The sequence below is a fragment of the Bubalus bubalis genome, chromosome 12, assembly GCF_019923935.1.
Source record: "Bubalus bubalis isolate 160015118507 breed Murrah chromosome 12, NDDB_SH_1, whole genome shotgun sequence".
NCBI lineage: Eukaryota > Metazoa > Chordata > Mammalia > Artiodactyla > Bovidae > Bubalus > Bubalus bubalis.
The window spans coordinates 44,181,986-44,203,882 of record NC_059168.1 but is presented as its reverse complement, the minus strand read 5'-3'; the positions used below and the strand labels follow the sequence as shown (position 1 = coordinate 44,203,882).

Genomic DNA, 21,897 nt, shown 5'->3' with positions numbered 1-21,897 from the left:
TTCTCAAAATGTTCAAAAATGAAATGCTCTTTATTTTCTAGGATTTAATTTTAGCCTTTTTAAATCTAATCCAATGGCTTTTTGGACCAGCACCCATTCCTCACAGCCTGAGAACAGAGGTACAGAGCTGGCACTGGCAGTATGCTAGGGTGTCCGCTTGTCAGCAGCCGCTGGTGCTCAGCAGTGTAACTGGCTGTGTGAGATCAAGTGCCTGATGCTGCAGCGTGCATGTGACAAGGCTATCATGACCCCATAATGCTGCTCTCTGTACTTGGATGTCATGTTTTCTCACATGTTATACTCTGTTGTTTCGAGGTGGATCTATGTGGTCTTTACTGTGTCTGTTTTGTACATCATCATTTTCTCCTGTGATTAGTGAAGACCTGTGTGTCACCTAACCATCATTGTCTGCGTCCAGACACAGTGGCAGCAGCATGTGGACCACAGGGAACCTAGGCTCCCTGGTTGACAAAGATCCTGTGTGTGGAAGTTGGCCCTATTGGAAGAGCTCCCCCATATCTCGCTATTCCCAGTTAGAGCAGGCCCTTGTGGAGTCATGCTAGAGTGGAGTTGGGTAGAGGACTCAGCAGTAGGCTCTGTGAGAGACCCTCCAGAGCAGGCTGTGGAGACCAAGACTCAGCCCCAGAATCACAGCTGTGTCTCGAGTGCCAGACAGCTACAGTGATCAAGTGACCACCTGTGATTGTAGGAGCTCAGTTGTCAAGTACACAGGTTGTGCTCCTAACTGCAGCAGCTCTTATGTTTACAATTAAGGATGCAATCTTTGGAAAAGTTGTGTGGCCTTTGTGTGTGTGTTTGTGTGTGAATGGTACATATTGGTGCACAGACTCGGTGGATCCTAGGTGAAGAGCCCTGGTCTGGGAGCAAATGCACTGATGTACTGCAAAGAGCCCGGTTCTCAGGTGCGAGAACGTCCTGGTTTCAGAGGACCTTAAAAGATGGGGACTTAGGCCCAAGGAGGCCGTCTCATTAACAGGAGTCTGTCTCACAGTGTCCTCTCGTGGGGCCTGGCCAGGAACTGATGCTGAGTTTTTGTAACAAAGGAGGGTGAGTGAAGGGCTCCTTCAGCATTGAGAAGAGCTGTTTTCTGGATCAGTATCATCCAGTAGAAATAAAGTATGACCTATATATGTAATTTTAAAATTTCTAGTATGTTTGAAAATAAAAGGAAACAGGTGAAATAAGAGAAACAGATGAAGTTAAATTTAATAATCTATTCAGCCTAGCCCATTACATCCAGAGTACCATTTCAACTTCTGATCAGTATGAAAAATGAAGTTATCCCCCTTTCTTTTTTCCACATGTTCAAAACCCTGTGTGTGTTTTCCCACTTGGAGTACATCTCACTTTGGACTGGTTGCACTTGCAGTGCTTCACAGCCACGCTCCATGACTTTGCTTGCTCTGTTAGAAGTCCTTTTTTATAGACCACAACCTATTGTGTGAAGAGTTCCTTTTCTCCCCATCTTTTGCCTTTTTAGTGGTGGTGGTGGTGGTCATGGTTCTTCAGCGAACAGACATTGTCTTAGATTCTTACAGTATGATTTACCCAGAGGGTAACAGGTTTAATTTAATGTTATCATGCTTGGAAATACAGGAAAGTGGATGTAATTCTAATCACGCACCAGCCTTGGCAGTTGTTAGCTTTCTTTGTAGGGTCTCATTGGGATTGGCTTTGAGTTAGTTTTGTATTTATACTAATATTTGCTCATGATTTCTTTAATTTTTTTCAGCTGTTTCAAATGCATGGATATTTTGCTAAACCATTTAGTATGCCAAGTATGGTTATGGCAGCACTCTTAAAATACCTTTTAAATTTATAGCCATCAGTAGTATTTTCTTCAGTGATTAGTTACTGAAAGTAGGATTTCTTTCCTGGTTATTAAGGCTATTCTGTGTTCACTGAGGGTTCTGATAGAACATTTCCTCAGGCTTCTAACTCTCACGGTTTTGAGCTGTGTCCACATCAGAGTGTGTGTGTTTTCATCAGCATGATGTTTTAACCTAAAAATGAAGTTCCAGGATTTTTAGTTACAATATTGGTATTAATTACCTACCACCTTGTCTTTATCAGTCTTTCTGATTTGTCTTGTAGTGGAAGAGAGGAAAAAACCTGAAGATCTTCCCTCTGATGATGATGTTCTCATTGTGTATGAGCTAACCCCGACCCCTGAGCAAAGAGCTCTTGCAAGCAGACTTCAGCTTCCCCCTACGTTTTTCTGCTATAAGAACAGGCCAGACTACATCAGCGAAGAGGAGGAGGACGGTGAGTCTCTTGTTGCTATAGAGCATTCTGTTCATGCTCATCATAGTGAACGGGGCTCATGAAGTTACTTTAAGCCTCCTGGAGCCCCCACCCCTGCTGTTCGTGCAGGTCCGTGTTGATTCTAAATGTGTGAACCGTCAGTGGATGTCATGGTTAGAAGAGCTGCCTTCGCGTGTTTGCATTTCCTCCGTGTCTGCTGTGAACAGGGCAGGCGTTCTGAGGGGACCGAAAGCAGTTCTGATTTCCCTGGAGTCTCAGAGGGATGGGTGGCTGAGCCATGCGGCAGGAACGGGGTCTGAGTAGGAGAGCTCTGTGGGCCCCATCTGAGTTCTCAGGCAGGGGCTTATGGGCTCAAAATAATTTCGGTAGGACATTCGGGCAGTGATTTAGAGGATTGGATTGTAGGAACTGGATAGAGGCATTCAGAGCCCCGAAATGCCAGAGCAGCTCAGACTAGGCATTTAGGTGTAGAATCAGGAAATTGGTTGCTATTTGGATGTAGAAAGTAAGGGAGAGTGGATGGGAAGTTGCAGATGATTTTCCTAGATTCCTGGCTGGGAAATCTCCTGAAATTTACTGCAAATTGTTTTATTTAATAAAATAAATTATACTTTAAGATGAAGATTTCGACACAGCTGTCAAGAAACTCAATGGAAAACTGTATCTGGATGACTCAGAAACATGTAGACTGTCAGAAGAAAATCTAACAGGTATGTAACATTAAAGCAAGTAATTTAAAGTGTTTTTTAAAAATCTTCTGTTTAAAGGAATCTCCCAATCTGGTCACATTGGTGATTACCAATTTTGCCATGGTGATTTAAAATATTAAAAAGTAATGTGAAGGGAAAACATCATTCCTGGTGGTGCTAGTTCTCCATTAGCATCCAGGGTCTTATTGTTTGGGTCTTTAATCTGTAGGTGACATTGTGGGCCATTTTGTGGAGTTGGTTGGGCTTCATCTACTTTTATCTTACCTTTCCTTTGTTTGCATTGCCTGGATTTTCAGATAATGAGAAAGAATGTGTTATTGTTTGGGAAAAGAAACCAACAGTTGAAGAGAAGGCAAAAGCAGACACACTCAAGCTTCCGCCTACGTTTTTTTGTGGCATCTGCAGTGACACTGATGAGGACAATGGAAATGTGGAAGACTTTCAGTCGGAGCTTCAGAAAGTGCAGGAGGCGCAAGTAAGACTGTCTCTGGCATTCCTTCTGGCTCAGTCGCCTTTGTTGATGGCAATAAACTAGAGTGTTCTTAGCACATGGTAACAGTAGGGTACATCTGGCAAGTGGGTGGGCGCCTTGGTCAGCTCTGGCTAGAGGATGAGAAACTGTTTTCTGGGCAGAGGACCAGAAGGCCCACCCGTCACTGCTGCATGTGTGCTGGGTTTGAGAAGTTGGGGTGGTAGCATGGATGATGCTCATGTCCCTGACACGGTCTACTGCCGTACCAAGAATGGAATTAAGTGCTTCACTTTTTGTGCTGGTTACGTGATTCTGGAGTGGGCAGAGTGGATAGGAAGTAGCATTTGAAACCTAGTTCCCATGGTCTGTATATTTTGCTTTTGGTAAGTTCATGATTTGACTACTTTCTTAGTTCAAGTGTAGTCATTTTAATAGTAGTCAGCGCCTTGGTGTATGAATTTGTGTTCCACAGAAACTAGAAAACTAGTCATTGTTTATAATTGTTTACAGTATTGACGTAATCAGAATGTTTCCTTGCTCCTCAAGAAATACTTTTTTAAAAATTGTTGGAAATATGGTAAAAATAAAGTAGGTCCTGGAATTGGGAATGCAGTGTTTTCTTTAATGGATACATGAGAAGAGAATGAGATGGCCCAGCACATGGCCTGCTCTTTGGAAGACTTTCTGCCCTTCACTGTCCGTTTGACCCTGAGGAGAAGCCGGCCTGCTTTCGCAGCTGTAAACTGAGGCTGTGCCGGCTCTTCCATAGGTGTAAACTTGTTTGTCAGTGCACAAGAGCTAACGTAGACACAGCCCTCCCTCATTTATAACCAAATAGGTTTATTTTTGGAAGTGCTATTTGAAGTTTCTGCATTCAGCTGTGCTGAATCCGAAGTGTGTTTCTGTCACTCAGCAGTTTCCCTGTCTCAGTGGCAGTACAGTGTGTGGTTTCTGTCAGTCACCTCTAATCGCTGCTGCTGGAGGCATTAGCGTGCAGTCATTCACTTGGCAGATACAGTCCAGTCATACTAAGTGAACAATGCAGTTAAATATGGCTTCACTTTTCTGTGTGCAAAACTGAAAAATAAACTTATTTTTTTAAATGTATTTCAAGCCTTAAAAAGAGAACTGAGAAGTAATCTCAGTGCTGGTGCACATGCTGAGTTGTACAGTGTTTATTCTTTTCCTACTCGTAGTGTACACAGGACTTGGTGTCTTTTGTCAGTGTACTGTGCTGTTTATAGCAATTAAAATACCTTACTTTTTAAGATATTTAACAAGTAAGTGACTGTTGTGTTATCAGTGTTATAAGTTAAAATCTTTTTGTAAAATATCCTGTAACATTTACAATGTTCTTTAAATAAAAACCCTAGGGGCTCCTTTTGCCACAGAAGTTAAATGTGGTAAGTCATTATCAGGGTGGGAAAAAAATTGTTTCAGTGAATTGTAATTTTGGAGGAGAGTGCCCTTTGATAGAGGTGAAACAGAACTAACAGCCATTAAACTAAAGTGTTCTGTGGGTGGATGTAGATGATGTCCTCTTAGGACACATCGTTCCTGCTTTACACTGATTCATCCCCAACTACATGAACTCTTGGCATACGCAGTCCTGGCTTTAAGTACTTGAGCATGCTGTGGTTAGGTGCTGACTGTGTGCCGGGACTGCTGAGGGCCAGGGTGCAGTGCTGAACGAGGGAGCAGCCTTTGGATTTGTCTACAGGAAATTCTTGTTCATGGCCTCTTAAGTGGAGGATGTGTTAGGAGCTGAATTATGACATTCCCCTCCCAAGTAATCTAGTCTGCATTTGGGGGGTGACATTTATTGTTGTTTAATTCACCCATTTTCATCATCCCCAAAAGAAGCCCTGTTAACCTCTAACAGTCATCACCCTTCCCAGGCAGAAATGCTGCCTGTCTCCCCTAGGCCTGGATAACCACTGATGTACCATTTCTGTCTCTGATTTGCCTTTCTGACATTTCATATAAACATCATAATATGTGGTCCTTTGTGTCTGGCTTCTTTTACTTAGTAAGTTTTTGTCATATATCCACATTGTAGCATTTATCTGTACTTGGTTCTTTTATGGCCAAATAACATTCCAGTGTATGAATTTACCACATTTTATTTATCCATTCATGTGTTTAGTGCCCACTTGGGTTGTTTCTTCTTTTTGGCTATAATAAATACTACTACTGTGATAGCCTAAGTCATTTGACACAAACAGAGTGGACTGTCGTTTCCTTGTGTTTCAGTCATTAGGAAATAATGACTTTTTTCATTTGTATTAATTTTTCAAGTTTATCATAAGTAAAATTCACTTTTTGTTGCATGTATGTTTTCTGTGAGTTCTTACACATGGCTGAATTCTTGTAATCCCCACCACAGGCAGCGTACAGAATAGTTCCAGACCCCAAAGAATTCCTTCCTACTGTCTCTTTCAGTTCAGAACCCTCCCCACCCAGAACCTCTGCAGCCACTGATCTGCTTGTGTTTCTGCCTTTTCCAGACTGGAATGAATGGAATCATACAGTTTGTAAGCTCTGATACGAACTTTTCTCACTCAGCGCAGTGCCTCTGAGATGTGGCCCAGTCACCGTGTGTAGTGATAGTGTATTCCTTTCTGTCACCAGCTGGTATTCTGGACATTGTACATTCACTGTCATTAATCCTTGAAGAATGTTGTTTTATTTTGCTCTTTCTAGTTTCTAGTTTAAGTCGAAGCTTAAATTAACTGATTTAAGACAGTTCATTTCTAATAAACATTTTAATTTTAAGTTCCTCCAAGAGCTGTTTAGCTCTATCTTACAAGTCTTAATATGTGATATTTTCACTTTCATTCAGTTCAAACTATTAATTTTCCTTGAGACGTTCTTTTTGACAAGTGCATTGGATAGAAGTATATTTCTTCCGAATATTCCATTTTCCAGATGTTATTGTTACTGATTTATAGTTTAATTCCATTGTCTATAAACGTATTTTGAATAATTTCAGTTCTTATAGAATTCATGATGACTGTCTCAGTGGGTGCTCATTGTACACTTGAGAAGAATGTAATTTTTTTTTTTGCATGGAAAATAGGTTTTTAAATAGATCAAATCAGTTGATGCTGTATTGTCCAAGTCCAGTGTATCCTTGCTAATTTTTCATCTGCTTGTGATGTTGATGATTGACAGAGTGTTGCCCAGCATGTCTGCTTCTCCTGTCAGTTTTTGTTGCATGTACTTTGTTAGGGAGTGTTCCATCTGCTTCTGTTTTCTGGAACACACTGTAGAATTAGTGATATTTCTTTCTTAAATATTTGATAGAACTTAACCACTGAAACCACCAGGCCTGGTACTTTTTTTTTTTTGGCAAGGATATATTAATTGACAATGCATTTTCTTTAATAAATATAGGCCAATCCATTTTATCTGTTTCTTCTATCAGTTTACTTTTTTTGAGGAATTGGTTCGTCCATTTCATCTGCATTATCACATTTGTGGGCATAATAGTGTTCCTGAAGTTGAGACAGTCATTAAAATGTTTTAATGCCTGTTTACTATTCATGGATCAGTGTTGATGGACTGTTAATTTGTCCAGAGACTTCAGCATGTGTGTTAAAAGTGTAATGCTTAATCTCCAGATATTTGGAGATTTTTTTCCCAGCTATATTTCTGTAGTGATTGTTAGTTTAATTCCATTATGGACTGAGCATATACTTTGTATGATTTCCATTCTCTTGAATTTGCTGAGGTTTGTTCTCTAGCCTAGAACGTGGTCTTTCTTAAGTGTTCCATATGCACTTGAGAGGAATGTATGCTGCTGCAGTTCAGTGGAGCATTCTGTAATTTTTAAATTTCTGTTGTATTTTTCAATTCTAAATTCCCTTTGGATTTTCTTTTATGGTTTATATTTGTTTGCCTGACAACTCTCTTTTCATTTGTCTTAAGAGTATTTGTCTTCTTGGAACATTGTTAGAAGCTTGCAGAGTTTGTCTGAACTTTCAACACACAGATCATTTCATGACATTCCCCATCCCTGGCCAAAGAAAGCCAACTCTTCTTGGATGCTTTTCCATCTGTGCTGTTGGCAGCCCCAGTTTCTTGGACAGCTCTGTACCCCTGCGGGGAAGTGGGTTGATGTGTGGGGGCAGGAGAAAACCCACCAGGTTCTTAACACTAGACTGTCCCTCAGGGCTTGAGAGGCTTTTTTCTCCTAAGTTAAACACAGAAGTTTACCGTAAATATGTCTTCTTCAGAGGACATATTTTACAGTCTTGATTAAAAGTGGATTTGGTAAGACCAGAATTTCTGATGTCACTTTGCCTGTCTCTCCAGTCGTTTTTATACCTGGGGACCACCTGCCATAACGAGGGGACAGTCAGAGAAAAAATCTCATCTCTTGATGCTGTCCAGCAGCTCCGGCTAGAAACCCTTTCACTCAGGTTCAGTGCTCTTTTGTTGGCACGACCCTGTAAACAGTAGGAAGCAGGTCAGCGAGGGGGCCCAGTCATAACCTCCCTTTTCTTCTCTGCCTAGCCATCCTCCTGCTCAGCACCGTCCATTTCCGGAAGCCATCTTTGCCCTGGGGTGGAGTTTCAGAGGAGGTTGTGTGCTCTCGGTCCTTGCAGAGATGGCCCCCAAGGCAGGGGCTGGCCATGTTGGCTGGGGGTGGGCCGCTTGAACAACAGGCCCCAGGGCCCAGGGCCCGCATCCTTGGTGGCAGCACCCCAGCAGTATGTGCCAGGGCTCGTGGCTCAGCACCAGCAGGAGCAACTACGGGGGACAGTTGGCTCAGGCCAGCGCCTTTTCAGGTTCCTACTGTGGCTTGTGGACCCGGATAGGCTGGCCCCTGGAAGCTGAAGTATTCATGGTCTCATCACCAGACCTGGTGCTCCTCGCTGGTAGACTTCACATTGTTTCATGTCTCAAGATTCTTGGTCCTCCTGCTCTCATCCACTTCCCAGCGGCTTCTGCTCGCTTTGTCCTTTTCAGTCTAGTTCAGTTGCAGGTGCTGGAGAGACTGGAGGTACGGTAACATGGTGGAGAGAAAAGTATGCTTACTCCATTTTGTCCAGAACTCCATATCATCTGTTTATTGTAAAATAGAGTATATGATCCTTTTTGTCACTTAGTATTTAATGGCATAGTTATTTGTTACTTTCTTTTTGCAGAAATCCCAGGACGAGAACATAGCTAGCTCAGCTGATGGCATGTGTACAGATGACACTAAAGTGACTGTGCCATTTTTGTGTAAATCTGAAGAGCCAGAGTTTACTACCAAATCTGTCAGCTCACCATCAATTTCTTCTGGAACTATTGACAAACCTGTGGATTTATCTACTAGAAAGGAAAATGATGCAGATTCTACAAGCCAAGGTAAAATTTGATGTATGTTTATAGCAACCTTGTAGGTATGCATTTCTGCGTAAGGTACACCTGTGGTTCTGAGACGATACTTTCAAATGTACATCCAGGAATTCCCTTTCTTAAACTGAGATATACAAGGGGGCATGAGGTAGTTCAGTTTTCTTAGTGAACACAGAATCTTTACATAGCTATTTCCTGAAATCCTTGGAATGAATGTTTGTTTAGATGATACTAGACCATGTGAAGCAGAAGCTGTGTAGCTCTCTTAGTATAGATGTACATCTCATTTTTTTAAATGATTTTGAGCATGCTGCTTCTGGTGTATTGTTCATTGAGAATAAATAGTACCTGTAAACTTGTAAGTTTTCTTCAGAGAAATAACTAGATTATAAATACTCCTTACCCCCACCCCACCACATCAGTAGTATAGCAGGTCCTACCCCTCCCAGCATACACACACACATACCCCTTCCCTTTGGGTCCTGGGTAAATCTTTGATGTTCAACATATGTTAAATGAAATACTAAATTTCTTTTTCCCTTTTGCCAGTGGAAAGCAAAACAGTTAAGTTTGGATTTGAAGGTGGCCCAGGGCTGTCATTTGCAGACTTGGCTTCCAGTAATTCTGGGGATTTTGCTTTTGGATCCAAAGGTAAGATTAGGAGGAGAGGCTTCAGTGACTGTGTTACAGAAGTGGGCACCCCTGGAGTGTGAGTCCTTTGTTGCAGGGTTGTTGCTCACCAAGAATTTTCTCTTAATTCATTGTAACTTGTGCTAGTCTTGCCCATCCTAAAATGTAGAACCCTCCCTCCAGTTTTGGAGTAACTTTGGGATTGTTCTTCTAGTTATACTTTTGATTTGCTAATATTTCAAGATATGCATCTGTAATTTTTAAGGAGATGACTTTGAAGTTTTCTATTCTTGCATTATCCTTGATTGTATTTTTCATATAAAGGTTGTGCTAATTTATAACTGGTGAGCTTTCCCGTCTTTTCCAGTGGTTTTTCTAGTTTTGGTCTGTTTTGGTATCATCTGTAGAAAATAATCCTTTTCCTTGTTTATGGCATACTATATTTTCCTATTCTTAAATATCTTTCATATAACAAATTATAGCACCACCTAAATTAATGCTTGATTTGCAGAATAGATTTTATTGAAGATATATAATTACATGATTAATTCAAAATAGTGTTATTCCATCTCACATATTTTACTTGTTTCACAGTTCCGTCATTTATTGAAACATACAAAACTTTAAGAAATCACCTTCAGATGTTGTGTTACTTTGGAATTCATAGCCTCATTGATGTCACATTGCTTTATTTTTAATTTATTTAGTAGTTTGAAGTCACAGGATAATAGGTCAGCAAATACAGTAATAGAATGGGTACAATTATCCACCAATGAAAAGCCAAATAAAAGCTGATGTGTTAGGTTGCTTGATACTCCATCAGTGTTGTGCAGTAAAGTTGACATAGCACAGCTCCAGATCTGTGTGGGAGGCTTGCCCTGAGTTACCTGCTGATTCAGTGAGATTACCCACCAAGCTCTTTTTTTTCCCAAGCTTCACCTTTTAGTTTGTGTCCTTAGATCTAACAGGAATTTGTGCTTTGTCTTTTCAAAGAAGTAGCTTTTGGTTTTATCAGTTCTCCTTTTGTTTTTTTATCTCCAGATTTGTCATCACTTTCCTTTAAATTACGATTAGTTTTCTTATGTATTGAATGTCTACTTTATTTAATTTATATTGTGCTAATAATATAAGCATAGAATAGTATTTTGTAACTGTAAATCTCCTGGAATCCATTTCATATATTTTCATGGAGAGTTTTCACACTTGTAAATTTTTAATACTTTAGCCTTTGACTAAGGGCTTGTAGGATTTAAATTTTTTTTTTAATGAAGGTCAGTTTCATCAGAAGGATTATTTGCTTCTCAAACATATTTCTGGCCTTGTGTGGACTTTTTTGATCTTAAACTTTTTGTTTTGGTTGGTTTTAAACCCAGAGGAATCTTTTCTTTCTCCTCTTCTATTATGTGTTATTTCTGTGGTGATTGCTTTTTCTTCATCTGTTCATTTTATTTTTGTCGTTCTTTTCCTTTGTTCCTTTTTTCTCTGTTTCTCCTGAAAGTCGTCTTCACACAGGTCAACCAGTCACTCTGTCTTTTGTGTAATATTTCAAGCGGAAACTAAGAGAAAATAAGAAACAGCTGTTTATCTGCTGCTTCCCTGTGCCTGACATTTTATCATATTTCCTTGAGATTTTGTAATGTTTCCATTAAACCCAGAGTGGAAGCTTCCTAGGTATTGCTACCTAGAATACAGTTGTTGATATTGATTATTGATAGACTTATCTTTATACTTATACTGAATAAATTCTTTTTCCTGCCCCTTTAAAGCAGTGGTTTTCAGTTCTCTGCTTCATATTAGAATTCCTGGGAGCTTTTTAAAGGGGTGGGTAGAAGGAACACTCGATAGTTAAGTTATGTTGGGCTCTGGGTGTGGGACCCAGGCGCTGGTATTTCATAGGAGCTGTTGGTGTGATTTTAATATGCACCCAATGTTACAAACCATTGCTTTAGAGGAATTTTAAGATTTTCTGCCATATGTCTCAGGGTATTGGGGTAATTGAAAATTTTTTTCTGCTTGGGAGTGCCTGAACAAGTTCTTTTCGAGCCCTACACCTATGAATCAACTAGGCCTATGCTTACTATTCTCAGGAAGCCCCACACAATCTGAGATGGTGCTTTTGTTTGAGCATTCGTTTGCTGTTTATTTGTACGACTTTTTTTTTCTCCTGTTTTTTTTCTCCCCATTAAACCTGTCTTAGAAGAATTTACTGTTTCATTAGACACTCATTTTGTTCTTTCTTCAAGGTGCTGAGTTTTTAACTGACCCGTGACAATTTTTGCCTTCTCCTGAGTTTCTGTATCAGATGTAGGATTAGAGAGCAGTAGTTTGTCAGTCAGCAAAGCGATGAAGAGTTGAGAGGTTTCTTTCCTCTAAGATAAGATAGTGGGGAATGTATTAATATTAGCAGGCTGGGTTGTCACAGTTGAGATGTGGAAAACACAGCATTTAGTGTTCGCCTTCTCCAGGGTGTGAGGGAGGGAAAAGTCTTGGTTCCTCTGCATAGGAGTGGGGAGCCTTTTCACCCATTAAGCATGGTGTTGCTGGAGAGAGGGCGGGGTGGAGGTGGGGTCAGTGAGCTGCTCCTGGGGCCACCAGTGCCACCTGGGCAAGAAGTTGAAGCTCTCACCCCATCCATTTACCTTAGAAGAGAGCTGAGGTGGAGAAGTTACCAACTGGTATTCAGTCTGTTTTGAAAGTAGCAGATTTGGCCTCTTGGAGAACATTCTTAGGCTCTAAAGTTACTTTTTTCATGTAATAGAATGTTTTATAAAATAACTACCCTTGGAGCTGAGCTGGGTTTTCAGGTTTCAAAGGATGTACTTTGAATGAAGAACCTGCTTCATTACTGAAAGTTCAGTGTCACTAAGACCCAAGGCTTAGACAACCCTGTCTGTACACCCAGGCATAAACGTCACTACACTCCTTTGTGCTCACCACTTGAGCTTAACTTGCCAGGAGAATACAGTTTTAAGCATTTTTATTAGAAGTATGTCACATTGGAAATTAGATTCATTTGTAAAGTACTGTAACAAGGATTAAAAGCTTATTAAAATAGATATCACTGTTTAAATATCCTAATTTATTCATCAGATAAAAATTTCCAGTGGGCAAATACTGGAGCAGCAGTGTTTGGAGCACAGTCAACCAGTAAAGTTGGCGAAGATGAAGATGGTAGTGATGAAGAGGTAGTTCATAATGAAGATATCCATTTTGAACCAATAGTGTCACTACCAGAGGTAAATATTAAAGAGTAAAAACCTTATACTAACTTCACATTTTAAGTTTAAAACTTGACATGGGCTTGATTTGTAGGGCTGACCTTGTTTGCATTTCTTTCAGAACATTGACCATTACAAATGGAAGCTCTTTATTACAAGTTCAATCTTAAAATGTAAATCATCCTTGTAAAAAAAAATTACATACAAATGTTATTTGGTAAATTCTGTGTGAAATTGTTGGGAAGAACTTAATTTTTTCCTGTTTGTTTTCAGTAACATAATTGAAGGAGCAAAATATTAAAAACCCATCTAAGCTCATATTTGCCACAGTCTTTTCAATAAAAAGTGTATTGTACTTTTTCTAGACAAGAATGTTATTTTAGGCAAATTACTTTCATCAGTTGGAACCTCAATCAGTAGATAGTATTTTTATTGAAGAACAAGATTTTTTTTAAACCTCTTCTCTCCTATAAAAGATTGTATTTGATTTCCAAAAAGAGGAAGGATGTTAATAAGTACAAAGAAAACATTTAATGACAAATCTTTCCTGCCTCATCTGAATCTGCTGTATTAGTAACCCTAGGATGTTAACTGTTTTCAGATTCTGCTCATGTCAGTGTGTGAAGGAATTTGGATCTTTGGAATTTGTTATGAGTATTTTATAAGCAGCAGCTTATAGGTAATTTCATCTCTTATCACAGGTAGAAGTAAAATCTGGAGAAGAAGATGAAGAAATTTTATTTAAAGAGAGAGCCAAACTTTACAGGTGGGATCGAGAGGCCAGTCAGTGGAAGGAGCGTGGCGTTGGAGACATTAAGATCCTCTGGCACACGGTGAAGAATTACTTTCGGATTCTGATGAGGAGAGACCAGGTGTTCAAAGTGTGTGCGAACCACGTCATCACCAAGACGATGGAACTGAAACCCTTGAATGTTTCCAACAATGCTTTAGTTTGGACTGCCTCAGATTATGCTGGTGAGCTCTGCACTCAATGCTACTTTCCAGTTTTTTGACTTTTCTGAATTGACAACAAATACATAAAACAATTTTTTAAGTTATTTTAACACTAAGGTCACTGTGTTGTTTGTTGTTTAACAGATGGAGAAGCCAAAGTGGAACAGCTTGCAGTGAGATTTAAAACTAAAGAAATGGCTGATTGTTTCAAGAAAAAATTTGAAGAATGTCAACAGAATTTATTGAAACCCCAGAAAGGACAGGATTCATTGACAGCAGAGTTCTCAAAGGAGACAAATCCTGTGGTGTTTTTTGACATTTGTGCAGATGATGAGCCCCTGGGACGTATAACCATGGAATTATTTTCAAACATTGTTCCTAAAACTGCTGAGAACTTCAGAGCACTGTGCACTGGAGAGAAGGGCTTTGGTTTCAAGAGCTCCATATTCCACAGAGTGATTCCAGATTTTGTTTGCCACGTAAGTCTTAAGTGTGCATCACACCAGTGTAGTAAATCTGAGTGTTTCTCCTTACCTATAATTGTAGACTTTAGCTTTTCCACACCCCCAGCTTCTATCCCCACAAGAACTTGCAGCCTAAAAGGGTTCATATTTCTAATGCCTTGAACCTGATAGAAGTTAAGGATGGGAAAAGATCTTTTCATTTTTGTTTCCTTTCACAAATTTCTTAGTTTTCAAACTACATTCTCAGAGAAGCTGGGTATTTAGGACCTACCCTTCAGTGGTTAGTTCTGTATGTGTTTTAATGTTTTATTTGGGATTCCTGTTAATTGAAATCTTTTTTTCAGGGGGGAGATATCACAAAACATGATGGAACAGGAGGACGGTCCATTTATGGAGATAAATTTGAAGATGAAAATTTTGATGTGAAACATACAGGTCCTGGTTTACTAACAATGGCCAATCGAGGCCAGGACACCAATAATTCTCAGTTTTTCATAACACTGAAAAAAGCAGAATGTTTGGACTTTAAGCATGTAGTATTTGGGTTTGTTAAAGATGGTATGGATACTGTGAAAAAGATTGAGTCATTTGGTTCTTCTCCTAAAGGGTCTGTTAGTCGAAGAATTATTATCACAGAATGTGGACAGATATAAAATCATTGTTTTCCATAGTAAATTTTACCTGTATAGAAGTTGAATTGAGGCCTAGCTGTTTTGACAACATGGTAATTAATTATGTTCAGCTTTTGAAAATGGACATTTCCAATGTACAAATGTAAAATTGCAGCTTATAGCTGTTGTCACTTTCTAATGTGTTATAATTGACCTTGCATGGTGTGAAATAAAAGTTTAAACACTGGTGTATTTTCAGGTGTACTTGTGTTTATGTACTCCTGACATATTTGTATTAAAATGGAATACTAATCTTGTTAAAAGCAATAGATCTTCTCAAACTATTGAAAGAATATGATATATGCAATTTAATTTTAGTTCCTTTTAAGATATTAGACTTCCTGCATGGATATACTTACTGTTTGAATAAAGGGACCATGACTTGGATAATTTTTATTTCAGATTTGGACTATATTTGGTAATTTAAACTATTGGTGTGTTCAGTTATGAACAGATTCACTTGTAAATGGGTAGAGCCACAGAGGGCAGACTTAACCAAAGTGCTCTTCTATAAATTCTTGCACCTCCTGTATAGTTAAATTATCTTTTAAGCAGAGTACCTTCTTTCCTTAAAATATGTAGCTTCCTGCGCCCTTTCAAAGGTATTAAATTAATTTTTACATTTTAAGTTGAGTAATTAGACTTTTTAAAAAACCTTTCTGTCATCTGTTTCTACTACCTCAAACTGCATTGGTTCTGATAGAACTTGAATTTTTCCTTGCAGTTATTGTGATAAAGTATGAGTATTTTAAACAGGTCTATACCATGTTCTTTGGTTCAAGATTTGCTTTATACTAGATTGTTGCAGTACCTTTTTCTGGTGAATTTTGTAGCAAAAATAAAGTGACAATTGTTAACAGCTATGATATTTAAAAAATTCATTACTTGTGCATCTTAATTTTTTGTTCATTCTGGAACCAAGGTAAGAATAATTAAATATCTGTAAACTCAGACTGCCACCTGATTTCCAGAGCTCCCAAGGAAAGGACTGTTTTCAAGTGGGGTATATACTGAACACCTACTTAGAAATGGCTAGTGGAAAAAGTTGGACAACAGGGGATACATTCTCGTCAGCCTGCTCATTGTAGGACCTCGGAGTCCCTCGAGCACGTTGTGCACGTCGCAGCCCCCACCGGCGGTGGGCTCAGACTGCGGGCCTGTCGTGCTGTTTGGGGTCTGGAAACAGGCTGTCCTGGGGCAGCACCTGCTTACCGCCCGAGGTGGTGTCCGAGTGCGGGGCGCAGTGGACGCCCTGATGCCCGACTGTGTGTGTGTATGGGCGGAGGTGTGCGTGCACCCCGGTCCCGAGGGCTCCGCTTCTCCGTGGTTTCGGGGCGCGTCCCGGGTGACAGAAGGCGCCTGGGGGCTTGTGGGCTGCGGGGGACTCCGAGGCGCCCTGTGGATCCAGGTTAGGAAACGAACGCTCTAGCCGAAACCAACTTCTCCAGCCAGGACAAGTCTGAGCTGCGTACGAGAGAGATGCACCCGGATGGCGCCTCGACCCGACCCCAGCGGAACGCGCGCGACCCTCGAGAAGGAAAGGAAACGATGACCCCGAGCGCCGGCTCGCATCTCGCCCCCACGGGCCGCGAACATGTACAGACGCCCACAAGCCAGGCCCAACGGCGTTCGCGCCGACGGCAAGCGGGAGCCGGGATGTACGCGCGTCGTAACACGCATCCGCAATGCCCGCCCCTCCAAGAGTCCGAGGGCTGTTCCCCAAGAAACACGAGTCAGCGTCCCTGCCGGGAGCGAGGCATGTCGTGCGTCACGGCGCATATTCTCCACGCAGCCCCGCCCCGCCGCGCGCTGTTGCCAGGGAGACGACGTCGGTCGCGGCCATGGAGCCGAGAGTTGTGAAGCCTCCGGGGCAAGATCTGGTGGTGGAGCGCCTCAAAAGCCGCTACGGCCTGGCGGGCGGCTGCCTCAGCGAGGTGAGGCCCGGCGCTGCCAGGTTCGCGGGTAGCTGGATCTGCGGGTTGGAGAGTGGGCGCGAGGCGGGACCTCTGGCGGCAGCGTGCGGGGAGCGGGCTCCCGGCGGGCACGCGCGTCGGAGGATCTATGCGCGTCGCCGCGGGAACGCGCGCAGGCGTTCCCCGCTAAGACTTGGGTGAGGATCGGAGCTGCTTCAGTCCGGGCGCTGGGCGGTGAGTCCGAGCCGGTTTCACGCCGCAAGGTGCTGGGGCCCGGTGCCCCAAGGCGCCTGGTGGGTCCGCGGGGGCCGCCCGTGTGCGGGGGCCCGGAGTGCGTGTCGGGCGGCGGGAGGGGGCGCCGCGCGGGACCGGGGTTCCAGGAGTCGGAGGAGACAGGGGCCGGGGGACGGATTCGCCCCGGTCACCTCTCCATCCTCTCTTCCAGCCGGGGCGCCGGCGGCAGGACGTGGCGGAGCGGCGGCGGCGGCCTCCCCGCACCCCAGGTAGGGCGGCGGCTGGGTTGTTTGTTCTCCGCAGGCCGCAGGTGTAGGTAGTTTATTGTGTGAGTTCAATGCTTAGAGCGCATCAGAGGAAGAAGCACTGTGTTGAGCCCTCAGGGACTTGGCCTGCCCCCTTGGTCTTTCTGTTCCGACGCGGAACAGGGTCATGGGTAGCGGGTCCCTGCCGCGATCGCGTGCGGGGTGGGGGCGGGGGAGGCGATGAACTACACGCTGTTTAACCATCGGCCCGGAGCCCAGTCTGTTGGAAGCCCGTGTCGCGGAGACGCAGACGTGAGACCTCTGCGGAGCCGAGAACTAGGTGGTCGGTGCCGGACCTTACCGAGCCGCCTCGGCTGCCTTCCCTCCTGTTCACAGAGGATTTGGACATCTTCTGCTGCGGAGATAAAGTCGGTCCGTCGCTGAGATGTTTCTCTGACGAGAGAAGGCGGCGCTCCACGTCCCCCCGCGGTGTCCTCACGGTGAACTGGCAAGGTACCCCGAGTCCTGCTGGGGGTCCCCCCCCCACGCCCCTGGGTATCGTGAAACCAAGGGCGGGGGCCGAGGCTGCCTGGTGTGCGCCTTTCTGTGGGAGAGGGCATTGGCGGTGGGGAGCCCGCTGGGCGGTGGAGGAGACTGGGTGCTAGTTCCTGAGCATTTGATGGAACCACACGCGTCCTGTTTGCAGACATAATGCAGGGATACTTACACTGCAGGATAGATGGCTCTTCATCCAGGACCCCAAAAGAAGGCCTTGCTCCCTTTTTATTTTTTTTTTTTTTTAATAAGGAACTAAGATAAAAATGACTACAAGTTTGTTCAGCAGCAGTCGGTATGGTGTGTCTCCTGCTGTGGTAAACACTGTGCTATACCTAGGTAGCAGAGAGAGATGGGAGAGGTCAGCCCTGGGATTGGGGCCTACAGAATATTACACCATGTGGTGCTGGGCTGTGAGGGGTCAGCAGTTTTGTAGAGGAGTTTTTACTCTGGGTAAAACCAGTGGAAGGTAAGGTGAAATAATGTTCTAAGCTGAATATTATTAATGCCAAAAATATGTGGCAGAAAGAAGTGCTAAGGTATCAAAAGCGAACAAGCATTTTGAAATGATGTTAAACTGTAAAGTTGTGGACATATACAAAGAGAAGCATTGAGGTAATTGTGGAGAGGGAGAAAAAGTGCCTGAAATATCTATTGTTACTGTGATTGATATCTTGGAGCTTGCATTGTTTCATTTTCTGATTATTACTCCATGGGAAGCACTTAGAATGCTGTTCAGTACATCAAAGGGCACTCAGATGCACCAGTGTTATCACCATCACCGTTGCTGTGGTCTCCTTTGGCACTCACAGAGTCATCTAGATGATCTGGAGTCAAGGGGTGGATATGGACATGAGGAGACTTCCCTGGTGGTCCAGTGGTTAAGAATCCACCTTGCAATGCAGGGAATGTGGGTTGGATCTCTGGTTGGGGAACTGAGATCCCACATGCTGCGGAGCAGCTGATTTTGTACGCCACAACTAAGATCCGACACAGCCAAATAAAATAAATTTTTTTTTAAAGAAAGATGTAAACATGGATAGTTTGATTATTGTTGTGTTTGTTGTTCAGTGGCTAAGTCGTGTTCGACTCTTTGCGACCCCATGGACCGCGGCACACCAGGCTTCTCTGTCCATCATCATTTCCCTGAGTATGCTCAAACTTATGTCCGTTGAGTCAGTGATACCATCCAACCATCTCATCCTCTGTTGCCCCATTCTCCTCTTGCCCTCAGTTTTTCCCAGCATGAGGGTCTTTTCCAATGAATCAGCTTTTCACATCAGGTGGCCAGAGTATTGGAGCTTCAGCATCAGTCCTTCCAGTGAATATTCAGGATAATTTACTTTAGAATTGACTGTTTGATCTCCCTGCTGTCCCAAGTTTGATTATAGAGAAAGGAAACTGCTGGAAGTTACAAGTTCATGGAAGTTATTTTCTTATATTGAACTGATAGTTTTATCTTCTTTAAATGGTCTGGGTATGGTTTCAAGTTGAAGCTTTAGGACTGTGAAAGGTTTTAACTTTGGACAGTTTTCCCACCAGTTCCTTGTTGTGATCTAGTGTGGAATTACAGGGCTGCCCAGCACCTGTATCTATCGAGTGCTTGAAAAGGGGCTGGTCCGAACTAAGTTGTGCTGTAAGTAAAAAATAAACACTGCATTTTCAAGATAAAAGAATGTAAAGTATCTTATTTTTAATATTGATTGTATGCTAAAATGATTGTCTTTTAGATATATTGGATTAAATATAATACACTTAAAATTTCATGTCTTTTTATGTTCTTAAAGTAGCTGCTAGAATGTCTTTTTCTTTCTTTATGTCAGTGCTGCGAAGCTTCTGAGATCTTAGTTCTTAGACCAGGGATTAAATTTGGGCCCTGGGCGGTGAAAGCACAGAGTCCTAACCACTGAACTGCCAGAGAATTCCCGAAAAATTTAAGTTATCTTTTGTGACTTGCAGCATATTCCCTTTGAACAGCTGGCTCTGGAAATGCCAACATTCAGATGATCTTTTTGGAGGGAACATCTGGGATTCTAGTTCTGCTTCACCTTTTGCTAGTTATGTCACCTGTCAGTTACCCTGTCGGTTATTTAACTTAAGACTCAGTTTCCCCACCTTCAGCACTCATTCTTGTAGTTGTTAATAGAATTAGAGAAACAGAGCCTGTTCGATCCACCTCACAGCAATACAGGGTCAAGAGGAAGGCTGTACTTTGCAGTTGAGCATGTCTGAATGTGAGGAAAGTTCACACATGTGAGTTTTCAGCATCATGACTGGTAGTTTACAGTTTCTCCTTTTGCATTTTAAAAAATATTTACTTGTTACGTTTTTTTCAATTGTTATGCTGCTAATATTTGAAGCAGTCTCCCCTTCTTTAAATGGCTGTATAAATCTTCCAGAATGCTGTGATTTATTTTTCTTTAAAGCCTAGATGATGAACTGGATTCTTTTCACGATTTGAAAGAACCAGAAACAGAAGAAGAGTTCACCGGCAATGATTCTAGAGTTAGTACTTCCAAAATAAACAGGCAGTCCTTTAAAGAGACAGACAAAGGTAAGAGAAATGCTCATTTCAGAGATGAGAAATGCTCATCTCACTTAAACAGTCATTTAAACAGCAGCTCTGTCAAGTAGGGCACTAAAGCTTACCCTGTAGTCGTAACCCTAGTTCTCAAGGTGTGCATTTCTTTGTCCTGGGTCTTTGTAAGCCATGAACTGGTTGCTGTGCTTGTCATTAAGTTAAAGGAGAAGAGGAAAATAAACTTCATGATTTTCCAGTAGAATTTCCACATTGTCAGTTTATCAAAAATAACTTAATAATCCATGAATATTATAATTTTTTCAGTTCTTTTTCTTGTCATTATTTCTTAGGAAGTAGGATTGTAGTTGTTGTTTAGTTGCTAAGTCGTGTTTGACTCTTTTGTGATCTCACAGACTGTAGCCCTCCAGGCTTCTCTGTCCAAGAAATTTCCCAGGCAAGAATACTGAAGTGGGTTGCTATTTCCTCCTCCAGAGGATCTTCCCAACCCAGGGATTGAACCTATGTCTCCTGCATTGGGAGGTGGATACTTTACCACTGAGCCACCTGGGATGCCCTAAGATTGTGGTAGTAGGTGACTAACCCTTATACATTTTAGGAAAACAGGCCAGGTCACTTGAGGCCTGGCCTCCTTCACCCTGAGTCAGCAGTTGCTCTCTATCTACCTGGCTGCATGTGTGTGATGGATTTTCCCACTGAGAATACAAGATAACATATACAAAATGTTAAGTGTGTTTAAAAGTTGACAGAACTAAGGACTGTTACGGCCCGGGGCTGGTGTGCTGGGAGCCTGGGGAGGCAGGCAGAGCATGGAGTGTTTCCCTTGAAGGGTGCTTGTGGAGCTGGGGAACAGGAAACACTTTCTTTTTTAAAAATTCCTATTTTTATCTTGGCTCCCCTGGTCTGTCCAAGATGGGGAGTACCATGGAGACCCCCTCCTTAAAGCCGGGGGCGGCTCCTCAGCCGCCGGCCAGTGCAGGTGAAAGTCACAGCTCATTGTGAGCAGAGCATGAGTGCCAACAGCCCAGTGCCAGGGAGGAGCAGTGTGGAAGGGGCTCACCTCCACTGCTAGGGTTGCAGGGGCAGGGGGTACTTTGATAACTGATTTGGGATCACAGGTGGCACTAGTGGTAAAGAACCCACCTGCCAATGCAGGAGACCTAAGAGACGAGGGTTTGATGCCTGGGTTGGGAAGATCCCCTAGAGGAGGGCATGGCAACCCACTTCACTGTTCTTGCCTGAGAATCCCATGGACAGAGAAGCCTGGTGGGCTACAGTCCATGGGGTCACAAAGAGTTGGACACAGAGTTGAATGTGCGCGGTAACGGCAGGAGCTCTCACCATGGCTGCCAGGAGCAAGGCTCCCCAGCCTCTGTGCAGACAGTGCAGCTTGGCGGTCACAAGGTATTGTCAAAGGCTAAAGCCATGGAGGGTCGTGAACCTGCTGCCATCATTAACACAGGAGCATGTTATTTAACGGAGGAGATTATAGAGATTATGTAATCATATGATTAATTACAGACATCACATAAAGTTTTAAAACAAGCAAAACAGTTTTTTAAATGTCAAAGAAGTGGAGCAGTGATGAACACTGGATTGGTGGTTAGTTTGGTGTAAGGGAGCAAAGAGCACATGTCAGGGCTCCTGAGGTAACTCT

General features: G+C 42.6%; 2 protein-coding genes across 10 annotated transcripts in view; both read left to right on the top strand.

Annotated features, from left to right (window-relative positions):
• RANBP2 (RAN binding protein 2) overlaps positions 1-14,946 on the top strand; it is a 65,057-nt gene extending 50,111 nt beyond the window's left edge. For 2 of the 4 annotated variants that reach the window (XM_025261099.3, XM_006054827.4), the window contains 10 exons: positions 42-119; positions 2,116-2,286; positions 2,904-2,996; positions 3,293-3,471; positions 8,622-8,826; positions 9,367-9,468; positions 12,538-12,683; positions 13,367-13,640; positions 13,764-14,098; positions 14,428-14,946. In XM_025261099.3, the coding sequence (XP_025116884.3) occupies positions 42-119; positions 2,116-2,286; positions 2,904-2,996; positions 3,293-3,471; positions 8,622-8,826; positions 9,367-9,468; positions 12,538-12,683; positions 13,367-13,640; positions 13,764-14,098; positions 14,428-14,736 (1,892 nt within the window). In that variant the 3' untranslated portion in view covers positions 14,737-14,946. The remainder of the gene's footprint in view (positions 1-41; positions 120-2,115; positions 2,287-2,903; positions 2,997-3,292; positions 3,472-8,621; positions 8,827-9,366; positions 9,469-12,537; positions 12,684-13,366; positions 13,641-13,763; positions 14,099-14,427) is intronic. The other 2 variants (XM_044925950.2, XM_025261100.3) reach the window with 2 other exon arrangements.
• Positions 14,947-15,776: 830 nt separating this feature from the next.
• Positions 15,777-21,897, top strand: part of CCDC138 (coiled-coil domain containing 138) — a 30,009-nt gene continuing 23,888 nt past the window's right edge. For 5 of the 6 annotated variants that reach the window (XM_025261103.3, XM_006054824.4, XM_044925951.2 and 2 more), the window contains exons 1-4: positions 15,777-16,688; positions 17,113-17,170; positions 17,543-17,659; positions 20,133-20,255. In XM_025261103.3, the coding sequence (XP_025116888.2) occupies positions 16,440-16,688; positions 17,113-17,170; positions 17,543-17,659; positions 20,133-20,255 (547 nt within the window). In that variant the 5' untranslated portion in view covers positions 15,777-16,439. The remainder of the gene's footprint in view (positions 16,689-17,112; positions 17,171-17,542; positions 17,660-20,132; positions 20,256-21,897) is intronic. The other variant, XM_025261104.3, reaches the window with a different exon arrangement.